The following is a 25,843-nucleotide window of genomic DNA, read 5'->3' as shown; positions in this document are numbered from 1 at the left end:
ACATAAGTGGAAGGAATGACCCTGTGCTCTATATGGCCCTAATTCAGTGACGTTTGGCTTTAACTTAATATTACGCATATGGTATTCATCCACACCAGAAAAGAAACAGATAGACACTGTCACATGGCTTGTTATCCTACAGCAGATCAGCGGTTCCCGGACCACACTTTGAGAACGTCTTCACTAACGTTGTCAAGAGCACTGTTAAAATCTCCCATCTGTTTTCTTATTTCATGAATTTATCCCATCTGTGCCAGGGTCCTGCACTGTACTAGCCCAAGATAGTGTGGGATGTAAAACCCAGGAATGATTTTCAGAAAGTAAGTAATATTCTGAAAAGATTTCCTTAGTCTCCTGGTTCTTGGATTAAAGATTTTCGACCTTGTTTTTTTTCAATATTTTTTATGCTTTTTTGGGGGATAATTTGGGAACCGTTAAGATGTTAGGATGTTAGCAAGCGTTTATTAGAACTTCGAGACTAAGTTATAAGAACTACAGATTCGTCGTCACTGCACCACCAGCCCCCTCTCATGGTGCTCACGCCCGTCCTCTTCTGCACCTTGTTTTCCTGGAGGTTATCATTTCCTCCCGACACACACCATGTTTTGACTTTAACGGGTATAAGTCAGGTTATACAGACACCGTTTGCGTTTGTTTTCGTACCCCCTGGTTTACCCACATAAATTAAATTACGTTGGATTTAAGATTAAAGGAATTTCTTACAGCCACTGCTTGTGATGAGCAAAGAAGAGTAGGACCCCAATGGCTGCCCCTCTTGGGCATACATCCCACCCTCCTCTATTGTAAATGCCATTGTCATAGAGGAGAGAATTTCTGGTGGAAGTGACACCAGAAATTCTAAGGCATGGTGGGGCGCAGGAAGAGATATAACATTCAGAGAGCAACTGTAACCATCCACGAAAATGAAAGAGTAAGGAATTTACAGACCTTTCCTTTTGCAGTCCAGCGTTTGTATGGGAAACACGTAATTGTAGCAAAGCGTCGAATCGGCCTCAGGCTTGATGACTGGGGGTCTCCCTGACACTTGGGGTTTCGGGTCCACTCGTTCCTTTTCTTCCTCACTGCATAACTGTTCAGATTTTATCTGCCGCAGCTTTTTATTTTTGAGTTCTGGCGGGCTTTCACACTTGGCATAGTTCCCCAAATTCCGGTTCCTCGGAATCTGCAGCATCGAAACGAGCGTTTCCATCTGGCAGGTGCAGGACCAGGGGTTGTCATAGAGACGCAGGTAGCTCAGGAGAGGGGTGTAGAGGAACACTTCCTCCGTCAAGACTTTGATCTGGTTGTGCTGCAGCAAGAGAGTGGTGAGTTTATTCAAACCGAAGAAAGCCTCGTTCTCAATTTTGGAGATCTCGTTCTGTTGCAGATCCAGGCTTTTCAGCTTTTTAAACTTGGAAAACATGCTGTTCTTCAGTATGCGGATCTTGTTTCTTGCTAACAGCATATGCAGCAAATCCTGAGGCCAGCCAGGCAGCACATATACTAGCTTCCTTTCTTGACAATCTAAGTACTTCTCGTGAAGGTACGTGTACACTTCACAGGGGAGGCCCGGTGCGTAGCGTTTGACTGGGTTGGAGCCGCTCCGGCCCCCAGCCGCCCGGCCATGAGGCGCTCGGCTTCTCCCACCCCGTGGGCTTGCCTTACGGAGCTCCGCGGCTTTGCAAAAGAAGAGCAGGATCACGATGATAGCCACACGCATCCTGACATCCACCTGGCCCCGATTACTTGGTGTGACAGATGGAACAGTGAAAGTATTCCTTTGAAATCCGAGTGTGGGTAAGCTTAACTAATGCAGTTGACGAACAATGAGACCCAGCTGAGGTACCGTGGAGTTCCCTAGGTTGCAGGAGAAAAAAACAGTTAGGGACCATTGTCACTATGTTATTTGACAGATAATAGCAGGTTTTTTCTTTAAGCAAAGCCCTTCCAGTTAGTAAAGGCATGTACAGAACAGTAGTATAGACGGCTCCACACCCTCCTACGTGGCTAGTTTAGTGGCTAAATGTTTGGGCCCTGAGTTTGAATCAAGGCTCTCCTACTTGCTTAGCTGTGTGACCTCCGGGTAATTATTTAACCTGATCTTCAGCATATGTAAAGTGGGGCTGAGGATGCCTCTAACGTTGCTGGGAGGATTAGACCGGCTGATGTGGGTAACACTCCTCACAGTGCTGGTCCAGGGCAAGGACTCCACTGTGTTACGGCTTAGCATCATGAAAACGGAAACCTGTAGTTGATCATCACATTGCATTCAAGGGATTAAAGGGGTTCTCCTTCCAGACTTGAGATGTGCAAACAAGAGTAGGACTCCAAAGGCTGTCCTCCTGAGCTTTTCTCTTCTGTCCTTTACTGTCTCCCGATCGCCAATCATGTTGAATGTGGGCTCCAGAAATGCTCAGGGTAGATTTATGCAGCTGACCTTGTCATCTCTTGCACATCTTGACTCACAAGTCGCTTCCTCTGACTGCTCTACTTAGAGTACCACCTCCTCCCACCCTCCGGCCACTCTACTCCATCTCTTGTTTTATTTTTCTCCAGGGCACTTAGTACTCTGTCAAAGTAGATATTTGACTTCTTTCGTTTACTGTCAGACTCCGCTAACTAGGATGTAAACTCCAAGGGCAAGGATTTTTGTCTATTTTGTTCACTGCTCTATTTCCAGCACCTGTAGAATTTCCAGCACGTAGCGGGTTCTTGATAAATATTTGGTGAAGGCATGAATCACTCTCAAGTAACTATTCTATGAAAACATTAATCTCATAAACTTAGTGATATTCTTTGGAGAATCCACTTTTTCCTTAATAAGTATTTCTGATGACTTTAGAGATCCGCACATTTCTAAGAATTGTTCCCATTTTTTTTACTCTGAAAGTGGTTTGGTTTGTGTTTATTACTTAGGACACAGTCAATTCTTGGCAGAGGAAGAAATGTTCAAAATGGACTTATAATTAATAACATTTCTGTTGTTATTATTGTGGGGCTGCGTGGTTACGAGCAGCAGATGTGTTTCCTAATCCTTGTAGGAGTGTGAATGCCAGGATCACCCCTGGCCTGGAGTTTTCCTGCTTGATGGGGTCGCCTCCACCCCGAATGCTTTCCCCCTTCTTTGCCTCAGCATTGCTCCCATTCACCGTTTTGCGTCCCTTCCCCTAAGTGCCTCTCTTCTGTCTCAGATGTGGAGTTTGACTTCTTGCCGGTCTAGCCCCAGGGCGCTGATTACGTAATATTTTGCTGTCTAGCTCGTTGTATATATGTCTCCTCTTCCCTGTAAGACCATAAACTACAGCTGCCTCTGGCCCCAGAGCTAAGCAGGCACTTGGCCTTTCTGACCTTCCACTTCTCTATCTGCAGTTCATTGTAAATTGTATATAAATCTAACCTAAAAAAATCAAAAATATTTTGTTAATTATTATACATGCTGAATTATTTATGATATGCCTGCTGAAGTACTGGAGGGGAAAGTGTGCTGATGTCTGCACCTTGCTTTAAAATGCATAAAAAAATAAGACAGATTGAGGGATGGGTGTGTGGGTGGGTATGTGATAAAGCAAATACAGTAAAATATAAATTGTAGAATCTAGGTGATGGGTATATAATTCTTCAATTCTTTCAACTTTTTTGTATGTTTAAAATTCTTTGTAATGCATTGCTAAAAGGAAACAGAAAGCAAAAATTGTCAAGAAAGTCATGCCACAAAAAAAGCAAGTTGGTTTTCTTCAAGTACAGGTGGGTTTTCCTCAAGCGCTTCAAAAGCCTGAAGTATATACTGTTTTTCCAAAAATAATATTTTTCTTCTTTCTCCTTCCTTCTGTAATCCTCAAACAATAATGAACATGTGTATATATTTTAATTTTAAGGCCAAAAGAAATCATTTTTCTGAGAAAAGAAGCCATGTGCTTAGAAGAAGTTACTTGCCAAGGTTTTTGTTTGTTTTCTAATGAATACATTGCATTGAACGTAGGATGGAAAAACTTTAAGTTTAAAAATTTGTAATAGGTTGGTTCGTGATGTGTTACTTGTTTGATTTAGGTCTCTGTAAAAATTTGCAAGAGCTGAATGTCTCCGACTGCCCAACCCTCACGGTGAGTATAAGAAGCTTATTTTACTGTTGTTTATATAGGTTCGGGCTGGCCACGTTAGAGTACTAATGCACAGAAATTTTGCCAAAATACATGCCTGTGTGCTCATTTAGGATTAACTGTGGAAAAAAGCAAACTATGTCAGACATTGGCAGGAAATTTTATCCCATTTCTATAATGCTATTCTTAACCCTGTAGATATATCCCAAGGTTGGAGTATCTGGGAAGTGGAAACTTTTCAACAATTACACAGAAATGAACTATATTTTTATGTAAGGCCATGAGTGCATGAGACAGAAAAAAACTAGGCCCCAGCAGAGACAAGAGGCTCATTTTAGTGGTCTTCATGGCTGTCATGTGTGATGCCAAAGAAGATGGAAATGAACATGTTACCCTCATCAGTGCCTTCCTGGTCCCTGTATCCAGGCTTTCCTCTCCCTCCAATCTGTCTTTCAGCCTGTGAGCACATAATACTCCTTGAAAAGGTAGATCTGACCATTTCACTCCCATCTTCCATCATCTACATACACTCGTCATGTACACTATTGGATAAAGTCAAAGCTCTTTAACATCCCTGTATCTTGGGGACCCTCTGTAGTCTCGCCTCTGCCTCCCTCTCCAGCCTCGTCTTGCTCCAATTCCTGCACACTCATTAATTTTCAGCAACCACAGGCTGCTCTGCTTTCTCTGCCACATGCGCCAAGCTGCTTCCCGCAGTTTCGCCTTTGCTCAGGCTGTGCTCTTCGCTGGGAAGGCCCTTCCCTTTTGTCCTCAGTTTTCCTCTTTGTGAGGCTTTAAGTCTTACTTTAGGCACCACCTCTTTTACCAAGACATCACTGGCTCCCAGGGCTGAGTTCACTGCTGCTCCTCTGGGTTCTCGTTGTAACTCATCACAGTGTTTCTGCCTCCTCCGCTAGCCTAAGAGGCCCAAGGGCAGGAGATGTGTCTCATTTTTTGGTGTTAGTTATAGCACACAGCACAGACCTTTGCATAGTAAATACTCTATAATATTTGTTTAGTGAATGAAACCATATGGAGATATCAAGTATGTAATGGACGACATTGGCTAGAACTTGAGATTCCATCTTGGGTTGACACTGATGTATAAGTCATAATTAACCATCCAAAAGTGAATAAGCTCAACCGAGAGAGAGAAAGAAAGAGAGAGAGAGCAGGTGTGAGAAGAGAAGAGGACTTGGGTTTGAACCTTGGGGAACACTGACTTTTAGGAGCAGGCAGAGAAGAAGAAATAACAAAGGATCTTAAGAAGGAACAGTAAAAGAAGTAGGTTGAAAACAGAGAGGTCTCACAGAAGGCAAGAGAGTGAAGAGTTTCAGAAATGACCACAGTGAGCAGGTAGGAAGAGGACTGAGCAGGGCCTCCTGAATTTGAGAATCAGAAAGTGACCAGTGACTTTTGCTAGCATAGTTCCAGTGGGATATTCAGGCAGAAATCTAACTGCAATGAGTTGCGAAGTGGACAAGAGGTGAGAACACGAGGCATTAGGTATAAGCTGATCTTTCCAGAAAAGTGGCTAAGGCGGTGGCACAAGGAAAATAGAGACAGGAAAAGCTGTCTTAGGTGTTTAGAGGCTGGTGGAGACTCATTTGAAGCAACTCATGGAGCAAGTGCCCGAGGAGATGGGAGGAATAGACAGAAGAGCCGGATCGTGTCCTGCCCAACTCCAGGATGATGTCCACACCCCTTGGCACAAGTGGAAAGACTCATAAGTTGGCTCCTCCTTGCTACCTTCTCAGCCTCATCCTTATAGCTCCTTCTTTCAAATTTCTACTCTATTTCATTCTTTCTGTGGATATTTATAGTACCTACTGTGTTAAAGATACAGTTACCTTTATATATGTATAAAGACATATGGGATTTCTATGTTATAATGTATGGTGTTATAGGGAATTTAAAATGGATCGAGTTTCAGTTCCTGCCCTCAGGGAGCTTCAGTTCTGCACTCGAATAAAAGATGACATTCTTTAAATTTGACTTTCTAATAGGAAAGTCGAAACAGTGCCATCTGCGTTGAATTTGTGAACATCAAAGACTTTTTCAATTTTGGAGTCTAATAATATACAGTGCTGATAATTTTATCCAGCTACAGTTTGCTATTGTTTTTGCCTTTGAGACATAGACTGAGTGACAGGTTTATTTTTAAGGAGTTGAGTAAAATTCATTCAAAAAGATTTGATTTCTAAGAAGCTTGACTTCCGAATATATTACATCCAGAAAGATCTGAGTGCATTGGCGACAAATTCAGAAACCATTCTGCAACATAGACACTCAAATAGTTTTTGCATTTATGTGCTCAAGCATTTGGGGAGTGAACCTTGACTTCTTTTAAATACTGAGAGTAGGATTTGTCTGAATTTGTTTGGGCGTACAAGCTCCTCCAGACAGGCAAATGCAGAGAATGGTCTGCCTCCTCATCTCAAAGGGAAAATCAGATTCCTCTGTCATACATAAAGCATACTCCATCTTCTTCTTCCTGCCCACTACATTTTCATCTTCTCTGTGGCTACCTCTCTAAGTGTATATAAATAGCCTTCTATCGCATATCTGCCCCATCTTGTTTGCATTTTTGCCAGAGTCTTCCAACAGATGCACCATCACTTGGATTGGCACCATGAACATTTTTGAAGATAGATTTTGTTTGTATAAAACTACAATGCCACCCATGATGGTTTTTCTCTCCATTACTGGTGGGAAAATTGTACTGTACATTTTTTATCTATCCACCTATATCCAAATCCTACACTTTGGTGGTGGAGTATCTATAAAAATTGCTGGCAGCTTGAATGCAGTGGCAAGAGAGTACAGAGTTTATGGAAAGCCCTGCACATGTACTCATGCAGAACTGGCACACAGAACCTTTCCTACAGCAGAAATACCGTTTTACAACTTAAAGAAGAAGCTTGTGTTCTCTGTAAGGTGTGTTTTGCTGCCGCTGTGGATCGGCCAGTTCCTATCCTGTGTGTCAGAAGCTCTGACCTGCAGGATTCTATCCTTTTAATATCCATGACTCCAGGAAATAGCTGGGAAGAGAATGATAAACGTTGATGATCCTGCTGAAAATAAACCTTTGCCATCCTTAGTGATCTTGGAGGTGGCCGTATTGACCATGCAGAATTCTTCCCCAAACCACATCTCCTAGCCAAGTGACAATTTACCTCTTTCTGCAATGGCCTGTTCTTTCCAGGACTGATGTTCTGCAAATATTGTAAAACTAGCTGACCTCTTCACTGTCCCTAGGGAGTCTCATCAACCATCATTAAATAAATAAAAACCTGCTGGTACTCATTCTAGAGCATTTTATAAGTAGTTACCCATACGAGAAGCTGTTCCATTGCAATCAAAGCTTGCAATTCATCTGGTCTTGTAAATGTCAATTTAGGGCTCATGCTCGAAATCACTGTTGGTTTTTCTGTCTCTCTCATGTCACAGTCACACCATTCTCTTGTACCTCAGTCTCACCTCTTGGGGGAGAGTTGCTTGAATCTTTGAGATTCGCCCCCAGCTACCCCCAACACCGAATTTCCTGTCCAACATGCATGTAGCCCCTTACTTCACACCATCTCAACTTACCCATAAATTTGGTGAAAACCTGTTTAGCTGTTTTACTATCTTCAGCGACAGAACTACGGAAACTTAATTACACACACACACAGACGAAACATATATGTGTAAATATGGACTCACTTTTCATGAAGTCCAGTTGAGAGCATTCACCATTCCAGTCTTTCAAAATCATTTAGTAAGTTTACGAATGGATTTGCTTGTAACCACTTTTGTGCATCTGAAGAGTCAAGAGTGTCTGACCCTGGAGCTCAAATTTCCTGTCACAGAGTGGAACTTGTAAGGATTCAAATTGTATTGAAGTGTCATTGTGATGGAATGGGAATTTATTTTCAAGGAAGAGGAAAGAGGGAGCAATGTGGCTTCAAGCAAAACCGTCACCTTCTGTTTAATTTGATTTACAACTAATATCAAAGAATATGAAGAGACCCAGTCTTGCATGGACTTTTTTGGAGCAGGGAGAGGATAGAGAGATAATGGGGAAATAGCAAAGCCTGCTGGAGTTTGACAAGAGTCTTCCCTCCGTTTTTATGCAGGATGAGTCAATGAGATACATCTCTGAGGGCTGTCCTGGGGTCCTGTATCTCAATCTATCCAACACCAATATCAGCAACCGGACCATGCGACTCCTGCCGAGGTAATGCTTGTGTTACTCTTATTGCGCTGACAGTAGTCATGCTCCTCCAGGCTCCGGCTTGCTCTGACACTCCCCAGAGACAGTGCTCCTTCTACCAACACCCTGCCACTGTGGCACCACCATTCTTTGATAAAAGGACTGCTCGTTTCAAGTCCCCAAGCTGGTAGGTATCCTCTCCCTCCTTGGTGGGCCCAGGTTGAACAACTGGCCCTCTGCCTTGGCCAGAGAGTTTCTGTCACTCTTGTAGCAAGGTGCCCAGTAGCTTGAGTTAGGCTCTGCCTGTCTCCTTCTGGTCCCCCCTTCCTAGGCATTGGATCTTGGCCCCTAAATCCCAGCTGCTGTCTGGGACGCCTCTGCTACAGAACACCAACGCCCTGCCTCCCTAGACTTTGAGCACTGAAGTTCAGATTCCCTGCTGCCACGCTCTGCTTACCTGTTGGGACCCCCACCACCTCCAGGGACCCTGACACTTGTTGTTTTGTGATCTATGGGCTGTTGACAACACAAATGTTGCTTCTCCTCAGTCAGCACTTCTCTGGAGAGGAGGAACAGAAGAACTCAAGACATCACCAAGAACTGATAGAATATTCAAATTTGTCACCAATTTATGTCATTCAATTATTCTTTATTTTCACCAAGGAAAGACTAAAGAGTATATGATCATATTGTGAGAGATTCAAAACATTTTTCAAACTATTGTGAAGGAATGAATCATTTTTGAAGATATAATGTTTTGAGAGTCTTTGAAAAATAGCAGTGAGGCACTTGGAAAAGCTTAAAAAGAGGAAATTCTATGTGGTAATTCTCCTTATCTTGCGACTCTAAACATTTTCTGGAAATGTGCAAGCCTAAAAAAGTGGTAACATATTTTCTGTTTATCCCATTAATTGAGTTTTCACATTTTCTTTAGTCAAATCTATCAAACTTTTCCTTTGAAATGTCTTCTGATACTATTAAACATAGAGGGTTTTCCTCCTTCCAGGCATTTGATAGTATTTACTTTGTGTGTGTGTGTGTGTGTGGCATGTTTTTTTACTTAAATCTATAATCAATCTAGACTTTATTTTGGTGGATAAATAAAGGAATGATCTAACAGGGTTCAGAAAACTATGACCTTAGCAGCCCAAAGCCTGTTTTTGTGCAGTCCATGAGCTAAGAATATTTCTTCTATTTTAAGAGTTGTTAAATAACTAGCCAATTATTCCAGCGTCATTTACTGAATAAACCTTTTCTCAAGTGATGGGTGATACTTTCTTCTATAGCTAATGTTCTTATATAGGCAGTAAATACTGAAACTCATCACTTTCTAGTAGTTTTCTACATGTTACCATTGTCTATGTTTTGAGGTTATTTATGTCCATTGTATCTTCACAGTGAAAGTATTACAGAATAGTCAGCTGCTGTGCATCTCTTCCCAACTTCATGTTCAGTGACCTCTCATTGGTAGCTTGAAACCAGCCAAAATGGTAGTAGTCCCATGGAAATGGCAAACGATACAAATTAGGGCTTGATTTATTTTTTTGTTGATTACTTAGACTTGAGAAAATGATGGAGAAAACAATGAGTTAAGCAGATTAAATTTAACAGTGTGTCATGTCTGTTGCGCCAGCGTTGTTAGTAGCATAAAAAGTTGAGGAAATATTCTTTCAATACTTGAAAACTATTATCTGGTCCAGCAAAGAAGTCACTCATGTCATTGATAAATGAGTGAAGTCTGGACATACGTTTTGTTGTTTCACTTGTGTCTTACTTATTCACGTAAATGATAATATTCAGATTGGAACTATACCTATTCCTCCATTTTTTTGAACTTTATTTTTATTTTTTTTCCCTGAAAACAAGAAATACAGCAGTGACAGATTTTATTTCTCCTTCAAGCATAAAGGAGAAGACAAAAGAACTAGTTACATTTGTTAGTTTGGCAAAACTCAGTGAAAGCCTTGTGTGAGAATTGATTGACTATATAGAATGTACAATAAAGAGTATTGTGCATTTTATTATTTTTTTAAGTTGTGTGCTATACATCTTTTATATCTGTAAAACAGCAAATATAAAATAGTAAGTGTACAAATTTATAGTAAACGTATATACATTTATATGCATACTTTTTTTTAAAGAGCCAGTTGTTAGATATTTACCCATTTGCCAATAATTAAAGAGAATATAAATTAGGAACTAATTTATATTTTTACACTATTTAATCTCCCTATCAAGAACATAGTATACATCTAAATTTTTGTTCAAATGTACTTAAATAAGTGTACTCAAATAAAGTTTTGTTTTATTCATATGGATAATCTTTGTGAAAGTTATTCCTAGGTATCTTTTTAATTGCCATTGTGAATGGTATCCTTTCTGATTCCATTTTCTCCTTTTATTTTCTAAATGGTCATTTTTGGGACTTGGCTTTATTTGTATGTTTTAATTAATTTCTTTCCTTTTGAAATAAAAAAACTTAGGGCTATGAAATTACCTCTAAATAACAATTTAGGCAAAGCTTAAATAAGACTTGATGAGTATTGTTCTCGTTTTCTAAACAAACTCTTGTATATTTGATTTCCTCTTTGACCCAATAATTATTTTGAAGAGAATTTTTGCTTCCAAATGGCTGAAATTTCTTTGATTAAGCTTCTGTTTTTAATTTCTAGTTTGTACACTGTGGTCAAGAAATGCAGACTGAATTATTTCTACTTTTTGGAATTTATTTGAGATTTCTTGGTGGACTAGCTTATATAATTAATTTCAGTATCATCTATGAGTGTTTAAAACAAGAGAATTTCTTTTAGAGAGCAAAATTTCTGTGTGTATATATGTGTGCATATATGTATAAATTCTCGATATGTCATAGTATAGTATAATCTCATTATAATCAAGCTTCTCTTAATTAGTTTCAATGCTCTTTTATATATAAAAATTAATAAGTGCTATGTTGCATTGTAGACTGTAGTATGTTCACATAAAATTACATTCTTTATCCTGGTTGATGTTTCTTTGCCTTGAATTCTTTTTTATCTGCTATTAATATAGTCACCGTTGTTTTCTTTTGTTTGTGCTTTTGTGGAGTAATTTTATGCTTCCCTTTATTTTTAACCTTTGTGTCACTGTATTTTAGATTTGTCTTTTATATACATCTAACTTCTATTTTTAAAAATCTTCACTCTGCCTTTTTAAAAGGGTAGTTTAAAAGATTAAAATTTCTTTTCAAAATTGAGTGTATGGTCTTATTTTTATAATCTTGCTTTCTATTTTTGATTTTTTAGTTTTTATGTTACTATGCCGTACTCATTGTTTCTGCTTTTTGCTCTATAAACCATGTTCTTTACCTTTATAATCTGAAGATATTTGAAAGGTACGTGCACATTCTGTTGTGTGTGCTAACTAGTGGCTATTTGTATGTTTTTTAAAAACATGCTTTAACATGCATTTCTCTAATTATCAAAGGCATCATGAAACAATGGCTTTGGCTCGCCCCGTGTTAGACAAGAGATCTAAGACACTTTAATTCTTCCTTCACCTTGAGTCCATTTCCACTCCCCTGTCCGTACACACACATTAATCAAGATTTTTGTTACTTATTTAGCTTTCCTTTTAAGGCTGGTTTTGGTGTTTGTACTCAACATCGTAATCCTACTTGTTGTGATTATGCAGTCCTAACTCTAGTTTGTCATTCACTGATGGTCTGTTTGCTCCACGCTTTCCTTATTCTTTAATTTTGATTTTGGTTCATCCTATGATGACTGAAATATAGTTTTACAAACTCTTTATCTGGAAAGATGCACGAGTGTTAGATCTTTTAGCCATTGCTTTCTGAAAATGACTTTCTGTTGTCTTGGAGGATGAACAATGACTTCTTTTGGTGTGTAGTTCTTGAGTCATGTTCTTTATTTTATCCATAAAACTCTACAAATGTTGCTCCATAATCCTTCACATTTCAGGTTAAAGAAACGTCTGAAGCCAGCTTGATTTTTTTCTTCCTTTGTTGGTAACCTATTTTTTCTGCCAAGATGTTTGCAAGAACTTCCTTTTATCTGAGAAATTAAAAACATTTTCCAAGCTTAATTGTGTTCTTTCCATTAATTTCTCCTGGAACACAGTAAACCTTTTGAACCTTAAAACTTAGATCTTTTCTCAGCCAAGGAAGGTATTTTTGTTTTTTAATTATTCTATTCTGTTTGTTCAGGTTTTGTCTTAAGAATCCCCTTTCATTTTAAATTGAATTTTTATTCCTGTCTTTCAAAGCTGTCCTGGTCTCTTTCATCATTTTAATCTCTGTAAGCAGTTCTTCAGCATACCGCATTCTCTATATCAGTTGTTCTCAAAGCATGTTCCAAGGACAACATTGTTCCAGTAGCTGTTTAATAACTGGCTGGGGTAGGGGGAAAGGGAATGCTCTGATTTGTAGGATTTACTGATTTCTGTCGTGTAAATACTTCCTCTCTGGCTGATTTTAAGCCATCAACATGATGTCACTGATTGTGGAGTTGGGAAGAGATGCTAACGATTGGCTCTCATGGGCTGGTGCAAGCCAGCTCCAGCAACAGCCCTGTGGGAGGGCCCCTGACCTCTTCAGTCCTTCTGTAAGGTCCTCTAGTCCTGTAACATAAGACATTACTCAATACTTTTCTTTAGACATTCCATATTAAGACATATACATGCATGTAAATATGTGTTTGTATATACATATATAGAGAAAGAATATATGTGCATGTGTGTATGTGTGTGTATGTATATATAGAGAGAGAGAAAGAGAAAATATTATAAAATCCATAACTCCATATGTGATAAGCTGGACTTACAAAGTGGATGATTTGGGAGTATCACATTATAAATTATTTTTTTAGCTTAAAACATTTTTTTCCAATCATACTTCAAGATAGCCTTTTCTCCTAGGAAATTTAAATAATACTACAACTATGCATAATTTTTTAGGGACGTTATTTTACAAACGGAGCTATACCTTTAGTGGGCATCAGATAAAAAAGTAGGACCCAAAATGAGAATTTTGTTTTGATTTTAACTTGTAGTTCTTGCCATTGTGAGAAGATTTTGGATAAATGCTATGTGATGTTGATGTTTTTTGTCATATGAAAAAAATGTACACTGACTTATCTGTGATAAAAGTACGTTTCATGACGATTCCCTAAGTTCGCTCTGTTTTCCATTGTTTCAAACATGCTTGGGTATGCAAAAGTATTCCTTAAACTATAAATAACCAGAGAAATGTTGTTTGTTGCTGCTGTCTTTCTCTCTTCGTTGCCTTAGTCTTTCTTTCCAAAGACACCATTTGCCAGATGAAAAATGTAATTTGTTTGCCCTTCTTGGCAACATTGATTTGCAGTTTTATTAAAAATATTTTTCCTCACTTCTTCAGGGACTTGTTCGGTTTTCTAAAGTTGAAAATGAGGGCTTCTCAGAGCTCATGCCCATTCCAGGACACTTCTTGCTGCTCAGTGTTTCTTGAATTAAACCCTTTCTATTTATTCCTGTTGCCACACCCTCGGTGGCACTCAGCACTTCGTGTGGCACAGCATCCTGACGGTTCCCCCTCTGATGTCTCTGCCCATCAGTCTGCGCTGCCTTATCTGCAAGAAGCATCATTCTGGAACGTTTGTCTTATCATGTCTTTGACTTGCTTGACGTCTAGACTCTTCCCTCACTGTCCCTTAACGTTATCTGATCAAACGTCTGCCCAGGTTTCCCGAGAGAAGCCCTTAACTCCGGTCATCTGATTGCTAGATGCTTCTCTTGCTCTATAGCTGGAATGCCTTTTTCCTTCTCTCTGCTAATCCGCAACCTTTACACCTCAAGTCACACCATCTACCAGAAGTCCCTTGTTGATTTCTCCTTTCCCTGAATTCTACTAGCAGCATTCATTCACTTCTTCACCATGTATCAGCCAACTACTATGTGTGAGGCATTCTGGGCATGCAGAGGTGAGTAAAGCTATTATGATCTTTGCTCCTTGCTGGAGCTTCATATGCTGTGATGGCATGGTGTATAACAACTTTTCATGTAGATGAATTGAGGCTTCAGTTGGACTGGAAACTTTTTATTGGCAGGTGCTCTCGTGTTACATAGTCGCAGCAGTGCCCATCAGAGTGGGCCAGACAGACTAAGCTGTTGCCTCGACTGGACATCCTCAAGGCCTACCGTGAAAATAGGAGGTCAGACCACTGCGTTTGGGTTTTCTGCAGGACTTCTGTTCTAGGATACGAAACTGCCTCTGTGAAACTAAAGAGCCCAACACTCGACTCAAAAGAGTCCACTTACAAATTCTATCTTTTACAGACTGGGCCGTGGCTTGGTGATTTTTCAGAGAAATTTTCATTTAAACATGTAATTCTACGTTTCTTCCAGTAGTAACTCCCTCAAGTGTTGGAGGTCTAACCCAGAAGGCCTCAATTCTTTAATGGAAAAAATTCAAGAGAAAGGAGAAAAAATTATCTCCGTTGTTTCTATAAGGATTGTGATTTCTTAAGGATTATAGTAGAAGTAGAAAAATAAATAAATCTCCAAGAGAAACCCCCCTCCCCATAAGAAACCCTTCGTTATCAAATATTTTAGGAAAAGATAAACACAGGCTGGAAACACTGCCTGGAAGTGGAATTAGAATTATCAAGTTGTCTCTGGGTTGGGAAAAGGGTGAACCAGATCTTGCTCGTGTAAGGGACACATTTTTTTTTTTTTTTTTTGCCAAAATTTCAAATAAGAAGCAGTAGCATGGAATAAAATTCGCCAAGTGCGATTTCACTGTCAACAGATTCTTTTCCCATCCCGTGGCACAACGTTTAGTCTGCAGCACTGGGAACCCCTAGAAAGGCCTTCCAGGACCACTCAGGATTCCTGTGCTTTGCTTTCAAACCAGTGGTTCCCATGAAGCTCCACTTTAAAGAGAGCCATCTAGAGACTTTCGATCTGGGAGCCATTTTCTCTAATGAACAACCTCATTTGCCAAACCCGAGGTTCTTAACCCGGGGTCAGTGGATCCCCTAAGGAAATCAGGGATGGAATTCAGGGTTTCCATGAATTTTGATGGGGGGGAGAATCTCTATTTTCACTAAGCTCTAACTGAAATGTAGGTAAAAAATCAGAGTGGTATCGGCAGTCCCCGGGGCCTCTTTCACCCATATAAATCACACATATTTCCTTATTACAAATATTTTCTTACTGTAATTGTTCCAAATATTTCGAAATATCCTTGGCACTCATAACTATGTCCAAATCATTCTAGTTTTTAGACTGCCACTAGATCTTGTTGCTTAAATAGGTTAATAAAGAAGCACACATATTATTGTTCCACTCATTTGGTTTTTAAAAAATATTTTGATAATAATATCTTTCAATATAATTGGCTACCTTTGTAATCTTAAGTATTTTATTTTATGCCTTAAAAACATTATGCTAAGAAAGGGTCCCTAGGTCCCTAAGCATCTGTGACACAACAGAAGTTAAGAACTCCTCACTCAGTTCCAATTTTTGGTATTTGTTAACTGATCACATGGACTTAAAGAAATCAAACAATAACCTTGGACCGGATTGGAACAGATTTGAATATGCATGATTTTGTAAGTAACAGTTGCATTATTACAGTTGCAGAAAGACTGACTGATACACAGAGCTTAAAAATGGGTTAAGTACAGTCTGCAAGCAAGTGGGCAACACATGAGATGAATAAAAACTACATCAGAGGCTCTCCATCTCACTGGGTTTGAAACAGATTAAATATGGCATTACCACCATGACCACAATGAGAGCTTTGAGAAAAAGGAGGGTAATTAGGACAAGCCTGAACTACCGTGCAAGGGCTCACAGTTTGAGGACGTTTTGTGGACGGTTTTCCAAGCCCTCCTAAGCCTGGCGTTTTTTAGAAGTGCAAGAACTCTCACTACTGCCCTCTCTTGTAGTAGAATTAACAACATGCTCTTGGTCTGTGATCTGCAACAGTTTAACAGCAAATTAGAAAGCAAAAAGCCCAAAAAGTGGGAAGGAGATGCCTCTTTGTCCCTTAAAAGCCTGCGAGTGACTAATAAAGTTTACCTTCACATAAATGGGAAATAAAATATGCAAGCATTGATCATTAATCAGATTTATTCTTAAAATTTGAAAGACACGTCCATATGATATTATGATTCCCATTCCATAGCAGATTATTTGATGAAGAACACACGTTCCCCTCTGGTAATGGCTATGTCCCTGAGATGGAACAGAGAGGGACACCTTCTTGATTCCGCAGTGGCTGGGTGGGCAGAGCCGTGAAGGAGAAAACAGCACTATCGTCCCAAAGACACGTCCCCTCTCCTGGGGCCCTTGAGTGAATGAAGAGCTGGGCCAAAATTTTGGAAATGCTTTATTGTCCTCTCCCTGGAGGGTACCCTTGTGATCCAACTGAGTAAAGCACAATTTTCTTGGGATGGGGGTAGAGGGTTGTCATTTCTAACAACCCTCTAGCTCTCTAATTTGGAGAAAGGGGTAGTGAGGCAGGCGGACAGCATGACACAATGGAAAGTACATAAGGTTTTGGAATCTGACCAAATTGGATTCGAATTCCAGCCCTGACACTTACTGCGGCTCCCCTAACCTCTCAGAGATTGCTCATAGTAATGAAAATGTTATTTACAAAATCATGCGTGTTCAAATCTATTTTTTTCAAACCATTTGCTTATCGTGTCCATTTTAAGAGCCTATTATGTTCAACTTTGCCTCCTTTCTGCCCCAAATCCTCAGTCTCATGTAGCAGTTAATCCCCATTTAGATGTTTTACAAAGAGTTTGTCCTTCTAGACATTTTGCACATTGTTTTGGTGTTCCAAAGAGAAAATCTAAATGCAACAATAGCGCACGCTGTATCTTTGGTTTCAAACACAAACTAATTTCCAAACAATATGAATGCACAGACCTCCCGCCCCCAAAGCTTTATCCTAATCAGCTTTCTTAAAAATCTAGGCAAATCTTTATTTTCATTTGAAATATAGTTATGCATCATCTGATATACTAGTTCAATCTCCTTTACTTGACAGCAAGAGAATGAGCAATAAAGTTCAACGGTTGCACATCTGCAAGGAGAAACGATTAACTTGCACTTTTCCTTCCCTTTGTCATAGTGGCTGAAGACAGATGTGAGAAAACGACTAAAGTACAATCGCTTTTCTTCCTCTCTTCTCTCGCCCTGTCTTTTCAGGTACTTCCACAACTTACAAAATCTCAACCTGGCTTACTGCAGAAAGTTCACGGACAAAGGTTTACGGTACCTGAATTTAGGGAACGGATGCCACAAGCTCATCTATTTGGACCTTTCCGGCTGCACCCAGGTTTGTCTGTCAGTCTGCTCTTCCCTGCAGCAGGCGAGGAAGTCCTCTGGAGAGCTGGCTGCGTCCAGCTCTCATGTTGTACTAACGCTGGGCACAGACTGCAGCACACTTCTCAGAGGTTTTAAATTACACGGCCACAGCCGCTTAGATTTTCCCCAGGACCTCTACTATAGGCTCCTGGCGTCCTTCCACGGGAGTGTCACATCCACACACAGGCAGAGCTCATTGGATGATGAAACAGACCCCTTCTGTGTAGATCCTCTGAGCACAATTATAATACCAGAGTCCAAATCTGGAGCATTGCTACCACGATGCAAACAAAGGCAAACTTTTTTGGGGGGAGAATTTGCAAAGAACTTCCTGAAAAGTCCATTTGCTCCCCCACAGGCTTTCAAAGAGTAAATAGTATTTGGTAAAATGCTACAAGTAATAAATGAAAGAAAGGGAATAAAACAAAGATTGTAATTTTAAAAAATTGCATTATATCCTCGGGCTGAATAATAGGAAGATTTGAGATCTACATGGGGAAATAGTGAGTTTGAGGGAACAAGATTCAGGAAAATTGGGCAGAATATGGGGTGGAGTTGTGGAAGGTAGGGCATAGCGCTTCGGAAATAGTTACTGCCTCACTGATAGTTTCTTCCGCTCTGTTTCGGTGGAGCTAAGTCATGGTTCTGTTAACTTCTTCCACCTCTCTGTGTTTTATTGATATTGGTATCATAGTATATTCATCATTCTATGAGAATAATATAACAGCACAGATAAAAACTGGCTGAAATATTGCTAGTTACCATTTAATGAGTTGTTTCTCTACGCCAGGCATGGTGCTGAGGGCTTTATGTAGATCAGATTTATTCCTCAGACAAATGCTGCATAGTATGTATTTTTAAAAAAATTTTATTGAGGTCATATTGGCTTATAACATCGTGTAAATTTCAGGTGTACATTATTATATATCTTTCTGTATAGACTGCATCATGCTGACCACCAATGGTCCAGTTCTCATCCGTCACCACACATATGTGCCCCTTTACCCCTTTTGCCCTCCCCCCCACCTCCTGTCCCTCTGAGAACCACTAATCTGTTCTCTTGGTCCATGTATTAGTGTATCTTCCACATATGAGCGAAAGCATACGGTATTTGTCTTTCTCCATCTGGCTTATTTCACTTAGCCTAATACCCTCAAGGTCCATCCATGTTATCGCAAATGGCACGATTTGGTCTTTGCAGTATGTATTTATTATGCTTATTTGGAAATGAAGAGACCAAGGCGCCCGAGGTTGCAGAGCTGGTGAAAGCACACCCAACTGGTGCATACTGGTAGATACCTGCTGGTAGATACCTAGGCTGGTAAGTCCCCTGGAGGGAGTACAGAGGCAGCATGGGTTTCGCCTCCACGTTCTTGAGTGGACAGAATTCTTACTGAGCCGCCACCACCGGCACACCATGGTGCCCCAGGCAGTGGGGACCACATAAGGGAAAGGGGGAGAGGACTTCAAAGTGGGGCTGACATGTCTAGAATTTACATTTGCTTGTGATCTACTGTTGTGCAGCTTGCTAAACATCGAATCTACCATCACTCTAAGACCAAGATGGCCTTAACATCCCCTCCAGCGTGGCTAAACCTTGGACAGGCTTCTTCCTGACTCTAGGCCCCTGACCTCCCTTTTCTGAGAACATGAAATTTAGAAAACTTGTAACTGTACGTGCTTTCTCTGCTCCCTTTGAGGTAGAAACGTCTTAAAAAGCTTCTTGCCAGTTTTACAATCCAGGAACGTCTTCCTCAAGGACCTGGGAGCCATCCTTTGATACGTAATCATCAAGGAAGTTAGTACAAGTGTCTCCCAGTCTCTGTGCGAGGGTAGGAGCCTAGCTTCCATTTGGGTGTCAATCAGCAAGCACAGATGGCTTAGTCACAGAGAAAAATATTTGCAGATTCAAGAATACTCAATGTGCTTGACACATCCCACTGATCACTTTCCCCTAACGATACGTCCTCTAGTCCTTTTCTTCTAGCTCACCCGAGTGCTTAAAAGCCCTCGCCACAGTGTGACCTAACTCTTTGTTCTTCTCAGTTTCCACGAGGTAATTATTGTAGCAACGACACACAGCACACATACAGACACACAAACACACGTACACGTGTCTTGAGGATGAATATTCTCAGACACAGTAAAGTCGAAATGAGAGGTTTCTGCCCCGATAGGTGTGCAAAACACACAGATAGATTCTATCTGTCTTTAAAATTTTGGGCCAACATTTAAAACTTTGGAGTTTTCACATAAAAATCTAGACTTCAAGCTTCTCTTAAAAAACTGGAAGAACTGGCAAACTTGGGCCTGCGTTCCCATATGGCGACAGCGGGCTGGGGCTGAGTCAGCCACCCCCGCTCTAGATGGGGCATGCTTCCTCCTCTCAGCAACGTCCCCCCGTGCACTGACTCGGGCTACCACTTCACTGCATCACCCACATGTCCTCAGTAGATACTGGAGTTTGGTCTGAATGTACAAAGAATAGATTTCTTTTCCTGATGGTCCCTTAATTTGTCAGCCTCAAACCACAGCCAAGTTAGTATCTCACATCATTATGCAAAACAATGTTAGTTTCTTTTGTTCACCCCTCTTCCATTTCCATTTGTTCATTTAATAATTCAACAGGGACTTAACTCGATGTGTCAGACATTGTTTCAGGCACTGGGAATTGTGCCATTTGAAGCCGAGCCCCGTAGGCCCACTGGGAGTAAGCCGTGGGCTCATTCTGAACCACAGGGATCTTAGAAATGGCTGCTCCTGCAGCTTCAGCGAGAACTGGTGAGACTTAGGTGTTACTGCTTCTGAGGGGCTGTGGTTGAGTTCTTTGAGGAGGCCCTGTCTACACCGCCAGCCCTGCGTGGGAGGCTAGTCTCACTCCTCCAGGCCTGCTTGCATCGATATGATGGTACAAAAGCAGCTTCAAAGAAGGAAAATTGACAATTCACAGATTTTTCAGGTTTTCCCCTTGGAAATGAAAAAACTCTATTTTCTTTTTAGAAGTTTGGCATTTTGCACTATGAAGTCATGTGTTAATATATCTGACCAAGGCAAAAGGTCCTAATAAAAGGAAAATACTTAAAAAGAGAATTAGAAGCTTACAGCTAAAGCTTTTCATTTATGTCGAGCCAGTTCTGGCTCGACATAAATGAAACGTGTCAAGGGCTAAACTTTAACGCAGTCATGGCTGCCCAAAAAAAGGAAAGATGTATTTATACAACATTGTGAAAGAATTTTAACCATACTTGTTAGAAAAAATAAATAAATAGATGACAGAGAATTGCAAAGAAAAGTGAAAATCAATTACATATGTCTTAGACATTCTGCATTCTTTTGAGATTGGATAAACGTCGCAGTGCTTTAAGTGACGTGGCTGGCTTGCTAACGAAGACCAGCACTCACACTGCACCCGTGTGTTGTTGTCTTTGATGTGGCCAAGGTGAAGCCTTTGCTCACTTTCTCCTCCTCAAAAAAGCCCCAGCTCACAGGCGACCCTAAGTCAAGAGAGGGCCACTCCCCACTCCAGCCAGCTCTTTCACTATCCGTTGCAAACCTCTTAACGTATACTTGACACCTGCAGTTTTCTTTTTTTTCACTTTTAAAAAATATTTGCTTTTTTTCTTGTTGCATGTTAAATGCAGAAAAATACAAGAAAAAAGAAGAAAAAATTATAGATTACCTGAAAATTCACCGCTCTGAAATACTATCTATTATTTCAGGGTAAAGCTTTTTGGCTTTTTTTTTAATGCACATCTATACTTCTTTTAAACTAAAATGGATTATATAGTACACATGTCTTTCATTTAATATTCTATAAAGTGAACATCTCTCTATTTCGTTAAATCTTTTTCTGTAACTTACTTTCAATAGCTGTGTAGTATTCCATTGTAGCCAAATACCAAGAGGTGTTTAACCATTCATTCCTGGGCCCACCGTTTTTTGCTATCATTATGCATATGCCCCTGCAATTTTTTAACACAAATTTTGAGAATTGAAATGGTCTGAGGCTATAGTTATTTTAAAGGCCATCCGTACTCTACAAATGTTGTCAATTTACACTCCCCATAAATGTAAAATAATGTTCAGTATCTTCATAAATATATAGAAAAAACTTTCACCAATTTGACATTGAATATGATATTTCGTATTTTTAATTTGTATTTTTTTGATCATTGTAAGATTAAACCATATCCAGGCACTTAATAAATATTTGTTGAATGACAGCCTTCTTATTCCAACAGGCTGCCATTGTTAAAATATTTTTGAAATTAATTTAAAAATTTCTTTCAGAGCCTGAATGCAACATTTTCTTTATAGTATTTTCAGAAGAAAAAGACAAATAATCTACATTCATTTAACAAAAAATTCTGATTGAATCAGTTGAACAAATTTATTTGCTTTTATATTTACTATTTACTCACAGTTATAAAAATCTAAGCTTATGCCATAAAGTAATTTAAAACCATGTTTAAACACAATTTTGGAAGAGTTTTTGGAGAAAAAGTGGTCTTATCATGTAAAGAAAGTACCTTTTCTGTGCTCCTCTGTTATCTATGCTCTGGGAGACATTTGGCGACAGTGAATGAGTCCATCTTATTCTTTGCTCTAAGGAATAATGTGTGACCTAACTCATGGTAGACATTTATCAAATGTTTATTGAATATTTGGATAAAACAAGTGACACTAATGACCTGTGGTATGAGATGTTGGTAGTTTTCCTTTGCACCTTGTACACTGATTCGGAGAAACACTCCTCTTCCTCCCCTTGTGGCTCTGGGGTGCTGTCACTCCTGGCACCTTGAGAGCAATACACCATAGTAATTGGGAGCATGGGTTCATTTTGATCCTGAGTTTGCCATTGACTAGTTATGGACCTGGGACAGGTTATCCAAGCTTTCTGTATACCTCAGTTTTCTTATATGTAAAATGGGGAAAATACTATTAGCCACCTCATAAGCGTGTTGTGTGAATGAAATGATTTGATCCATATAAGATGCTTAGAACACTGGCTGCATATGGTAAAGGCTTAGTCACCATTATCTATTATTATTAGATTATTGGTATCAGTATTTTCATATGGCCATTAGTCATTTGACCCAGGCCTAGACAATCCTAAATTCCCTCTGCAGGGACTGTCATTTTTCCAGGAAGAGCATGACCCTAGCAGAACCATTCAGAATCCTTCTAGGTACTAACTATTGGGACAAATAAATCATGTTTTCCCTGAGGTTGAAGGGCCTGGAATGTGTAATTGCAGGTCTCTTGCCCGGGAACATGGAAGAAATTTGTCTGCAGTGGGGAAGAATGAAACCATAACAAAGAGGCCAACCTCTGAGAGGGAGAAATGATGTGTTTGAGGAGAGATGATCCGTTGTTTTCTTGGACTTTCAATTAGAGACAGCAATAACTCCCTTTCTCCCTAAGCTAGGGTATGTTGGCTTTCTGTCACTGCAGCTGAAAGAAACTGACTAGTACAGCTGGAGAGGGTGTGATTCCTATTTAACTTTTAGTTGGAGCAACAAAGAATGCTTCCGGTTGGGTTTGATGGAGAGACTTCTTAAGAAAAAACCGAAGGCCCAAGAGAGAAAGTTGTTGGGAGGGTTTCTCAAGGTTCTTCACATTTACCTGAATTTGTTGCTTTGAGCGTACTTGTCACTGACCACAAAGCAATCCTCAACACCCAAGAAGCTGGATTAAATCTGCTTCCTGTTTGGCTGGCACTGGTAGTTGGGACTTAACGAGCAAAGGCATTCCCTAATGACTTTTTTTGGGGGGGGTAAGATTTGTCAAAGTGTAATATACATACAGAAAAGACCACAAAGTCTATGAACATTCACATACGTGTCCTTTAATGAACTCAGCACATATATCTGTTGGGTGTACACATAGGAGTCCAATGGCTGAAACATGAAGTATGTGTATGTTTGGCTCTTGTTGATATTGTTAGTTTCCTCCATTGGCTGTGTCAATCCTAATGACATTTTCATGACTTAGAAAAGTCAGGTAGAGGTGATTTCTGCAGGAAAGCTAATGCTGCGGCTCCCCATCCTTACTCCCGTATTTACCCGCATAGTTTGTTTTCATAGCAATGCTGCTATTAAAGTGCACAAGAAGAGAGGTAGGGGAACCGCGTTCTGACCTAGAGTGGGTTCTGTGCTGAGCAGTTCTTCTCCTTCTCAGAAATTAGCGATAAGTATGTAAGTCATCTGACATTCACTTCCACAACAAGTAGGTTTCATTGAACTTTCCTCTTTTCAAATATTTTTATCAAGCTTTCAGAACCCATCTGTTGGTGACTACTTTAACTAATAGAGATTAAGAAGAGAGGTTTAAAAATATTGTGTTTTCTTTGCAGTATTGTGCGGGGGCGGGGAATTACTCAAGGGAAGAAACATAACTAGGGATTTCTATTTTATTTCCTATTAGATTTATTTTATTTTACTTATTTTGGAACCCAGGTACCAAGAACAGATTTAATCACACTCCTCAGTTCATGGCACACTTTCATAATCAGTCCACACAAGGCCGCTCTCTTGTTTTATTTATTCCCTTTTATCCACATTTTCCACTCCTGTTGCCTCCCCCTACACAAGCAAACCCTCTAATTTGCTTTATGTGCTTCCATATAAGAATATATTCGTATACATAGTTAAGAATGTATTCTTGCATTCTTATATGGTGGTTCTGTGTGTATTTTATTTCTCATAAATGATATTGATTATTATTTTGTTTTAATTTTTATTTTTTTTGGATGTACATCATATTTCAAATTCTGGATACATTACATCATGTTCACCACCCGAACACTAATTATAGTGCATCCCCTCACATGTGACCCTAATCACCCCTTTTGCCCTCCCCCCTCCACCCTTCCCCAATGGTAACCACCAGTCCAATCTCCAATGCTATGTGGTTTTTTTTTTTTTGTCCTTTTTATCTTCTACTTATGAGTGAGATCATGTGGTATTTGACTTTCTCCCTCTGACTTATTTCGCTCAGCATAATACCCTCAAGGTCCATCCATGTTGTCACAAATGGCTGGATTTCGTCATTTCTTGTGGCTGATTAGTAGTCCATTGTGTATAAATACCACATCTTCTTTATCCATTCGTCCCTTGATGGGCACCTAGGTTGCCTCCAAGTCTTGGCTATTGTGTATAATGCCGCAATGAACATAGGGGTGCAAGTATCTTTATGCCTTTGTGTTTTCAAGTTCTTTGGATAAATACCCATCAGTGGAATAGCTGGATCATATGGTAGATCTATCCTTAATTTTCTGAGGATACTCCAAACTGCTTTCCATAGTGGCTGCACCATTTTGCACTGCCACCAGCAGTGAACAAGGGTTCACTTCTCTCCACACCCTCTCCAACATTTGTTGTTTCCTGTCTTGTTAATTATAGCCATTCTGACTGGAGTGAGGTGATACTTCATTGTAGTTTTGATTTGCATTTCCCTGATAGCTAATGATGTTGAGCATCTTTTCATATGCCTGTTGGCCATCTGTATATCTTCTTTGGAGAAATCTCTGTTCAGATCTTTTGCCCATTTTCTAATTGGATTGTTGGTTTTTTTGTTGTTGAGCTGTATGAGTTCTTTGTATATTTTGGATACTAACCCCTTATCTGATATAGATCTGGCTCTTTGTCTTACTTCTGACAATATTTCTAAAGGTGAATCTCTAAGTGACCTCTTCTTCTCTCTGACCGCTTAGTCATAGAGGGCCCCAGGTTCAGTTCTTGGTCCACTTTTCTTCTCAGCCTGCACCTGCTCCCTTGGTGACCTCACCTAGATCATGGCTTTAAATAGCACCTACAATAATGAACACTCATATATATATATATATATATACACACACATACATACACACACACATATGCACACACATACATGTAATACATGTACATAGGAGTGCATTTATGTATACTCACATACACATGTATATATGTTTTAGGAGTGTATATATAGAGAGAAATGATATATGTGTATAGAAGTAATATATGTATATATGTGTGTGTATATATGATACATCTCCAACCCAAAATTCTTTCCCAAATTGTAGACTCTCATATCTTAAAAAACAAATTCCTACTCTGAAAAATAACTCCTTGCTCCACTCTCAGCTTTCCCCATCTCAGTCCATGACAGATCCACGTTTACAGTTGCTTAGGCCAAAAATCTTGGTGTCATC

At 39.8% G+C, this 25,843-nt stretch overlaps 2 protein-coding genes across 13 annotated transcripts in view; one reads left to right on the top strand and one right to left on the bottom strand.

The window, feature by feature from the left end:
* The window catches only part of LRRC17 (leucine rich repeat containing 17), a 28,597-nt gene extending 10,915 nt beyond the window's left edge, over positions 1-17,682 (bottom strand). The window contains exons 1-2 of the mRNA XM_046669995.1: positions 17,564-17,682; positions 949-1,857 (exon numbers count right to left, since the gene is read on the bottom strand). Coding sequence (XP_046525951.1) covers positions 949-1,720 — 772 coding nt within the window. The 5' untranslated portion in view covers positions 1,721-1,857; positions 17,564-17,682. The remainder of the gene's footprint in view (positions 1-948; positions 1,858-17,563) is intronic.
* Positions 1-25,843, top strand: part of FBXL13 (F-box and leucine rich repeat protein 13) — a 223,485-nt gene that overhangs the window by 109,521 nt on the left and 88,121 nt on the right. For all 12 annotated transcript variants that reach the window (XR_006889805.1, XR_006889806.1, XR_006889807.1 and 9 more), the window contains 3 exons: positions 4,048-4,100; positions 8,216-8,316; positions 17,494-17,623. Coding sequence is in view for 8 of the 12 variants with exons in the window: in XM_046669994.1 (XP_046525950.1) it covers positions 4,048-4,100; positions 8,216-8,316; positions 17,494-17,623 (284 nt within the window). In the remaining 4 variants the exon portion in view is untranslated. The remainder of the gene's footprint in view (positions 1-4,047; positions 4,101-8,215; positions 8,317-17,493; positions 17,624-25,843) is intronic.

The sequence above is a fragment of the Equus quagga genome, chromosome 8, assembly GCF_021613505.1.
Source record: "Equus quagga isolate Etosha38 chromosome 8, UCLA_HA_Equagga_1.0, whole genome shotgun sequence".
Classification (NCBI taxonomy): domain Eukaryota; kingdom Metazoa; phylum Chordata; class Mammalia; order Perissodactyla; family Equidae; genus Equus; species Equus quagga.
This window is presented reverse-complemented; position numbering and strand designations above follow the sequence as displayed.